This window comes from Antrostomus carolinensis, unplaced genomic scaffold (genome assembly GCF_000700745.2).
Source record: "Antrostomus carolinensis isolate BGI_N321 unplaced genomic scaffold, ASM70074v2 scaffold44681, whole genome shotgun sequence".
Classification (NCBI taxonomy): domain Eukaryota; kingdom Metazoa; phylum Chordata; class Aves; order Caprimulgiformes; family Caprimulgidae; genus Antrostomus; species Antrostomus carolinensis.
In genome coordinates this window covers 283-2,093 of record NW_010295709.1, presented here as the reverse complement: position 1 = coordinate 2,093, position 1,811 = coordinate 283, and the positions used below count along the sequence as shown (strand labels likewise).

Genomic DNA, 1,811 nt, shown 5'->3' with positions numbered 1-1,811 from the left:
CCCAAACTTCAGGACATCCTTTTCCTTCAGTTCGTAGTACCGCTGCGGTTCAATCCGCTGGTTGTTGAGGAAAGTGCCGTTGCCGGAGCCCAGGTCGATGATGTAGGGCCTCACCCTGCGGCCGACGGTGCCGTCAGCACGTGTGTACTCCACCAGCCTGGCAAAGCAAAAACACCCTCTGAATCACAACAGCCAAAGACAGAAGATGGGGTGTTCCAACACGAGCCCCAGCACAGCAGCTCACACTCATCTGTACATGCAGAGACTGGAACAAGTGTGAGGAGAAAACCGAGACCTGTGTGAGGCTGAGCAGATTCTGACAGGCTGCATCACCTCAGACAACGTCTGATGATATAACACAGCAGAGCAGATGGCTACTCCCTCAGAGAGCATCTCTGTCTCCAGCAGCAGACAACCCCTGCTGCTTCCGAGATCAGCAGGCTTTGTTGTGAAAGACCAAACGAACAAAACATCTCCATGAAATACTTTTACTGGCAATTCCACCTGCTGGTTTGTTCCAACCCAGATAAACACAGACCTGTGCGTGTAACCCTGCTGTGTTATCTGTCTTACTAAAAGGCTGCTTGTGGTTAAATGAGAAATTACAGATACCTTTGATTACTGCCAGGATGACGTGCAGCACTCAAACAGGTGTTCCACCTCTAACATACTTACAGCAAACTCACAACTGGGTATTTCAGGGGTTGGTTTGTTTTTGTTTGTTTTCTTTAGAAGTTCCTCATTAATCTACTTTCTCCAGAGAACAGAGTAATACCTACCGGTACTGAAACACAGCGTGCTGCTTGGAGCAGGAGGGGTGGTCGATGGGGATGTCGGCGATCCTGCGGTGCCTGCCCAGCAGGTAAGCGCTCTGCCGGTGGATGTACATGACCGGGAGAAACTCATCGTTTTTAAAAGGGTAGAGACGCCACCGCTTCTTGGGGATCCGAGCTTCGGGGGGCTCGCTGTACTTAATCACAACACCCCGGAAAGTGTTGGTGTCCTCTAGAAGCGCCCCAGACAGTTCAAAGCTTGGTTTCTCTTTGTTTACAGCAGCTTTGTCTTTAGGTTTGTTATCAGATTGCCTGAGTTCTGGATTCTGGTCAGCACCACTGCCTTCGTTGTTCTGTCGATGCTCCCGTCTTCTCTCGTTATAAAACTCCCTCTCTGCTTGCTGCTCACGGATGTTCTGAGCATCCCGCTCTCGTTCTTGGCCTCGAACTCCGGGCCTTTCGTTTGGATTCTTCCTTCTGTCCGAGTGGTCTCTGTGTCTGTCTCTGTCACCGCTTCTTTCCCTCCTGTGTTCTTGTTCTGATGGATATCTCTGCTTTCGCTCCTCGTTTCCTCTACGACAATGATCGTCTCGCTCCTGTAACAAAGAATCACTTACAGTGACGTGGTCAGAACTAGGATGAAATGTAACTGGGTGAAAAGAGTGAATCTACCTCATCTTTTAAGAAAAATCACAATCTACCCATGGAAAACATGTACGTGGACATCACAGAATGGCTTGGGTTGGAAAGAACCTTAAAGGTCATCTAGTTCAAACCCCCAAATGTTGTCTGGGATGTGCTGTGCGCGGATCTAACACAAAGAGAAACTTATTTCATTGCCAAACCACTTGGATCCCTACAATTATCACTGAACAAAGCAAGATCAAGGAACAGCGCAATGTGTCGCCTGCTCTGAGCAGAGGACGAAGCCTGCGAGGACAGTGTGCGTGGGGGACAAAGGCCGGGCTCACACACGGGTGGGAACACCCAGCTCCGCACGGCAAAGCCCGGGGTGAGCAGCCTGAGCTATCCGAGCAC

The 1,811-nt window shown here is 50.1% G+C and overlaps 1 protein-coding gene across 1 annotated transcript in view; it reads right to left on the bottom strand.

The window, feature by feature from the left end:
• The window catches only part of SNIP1 (Smad nuclear interacting protein 1), a gene marked incomplete at its 5' end in the record, with an annotated part of 2,211 nt that overhangs the window by 134 nt on the left and 266 nt on the right, over positions 1-1,811 (bottom strand). Inside the window, 2 exons of the mRNA XM_029087490.1 lie at positions 1-157; positions 780-1,369. The exon at positions 1-157 is cut by the window's left edge and continues 134 nt beyond it. Coding sequence (XP_028943323.1) covers positions 1-157; positions 780-1,369 — 747 coding nt within the window. The remainder of the gene's footprint in view (positions 158-779; positions 1,370-1,811) is intronic.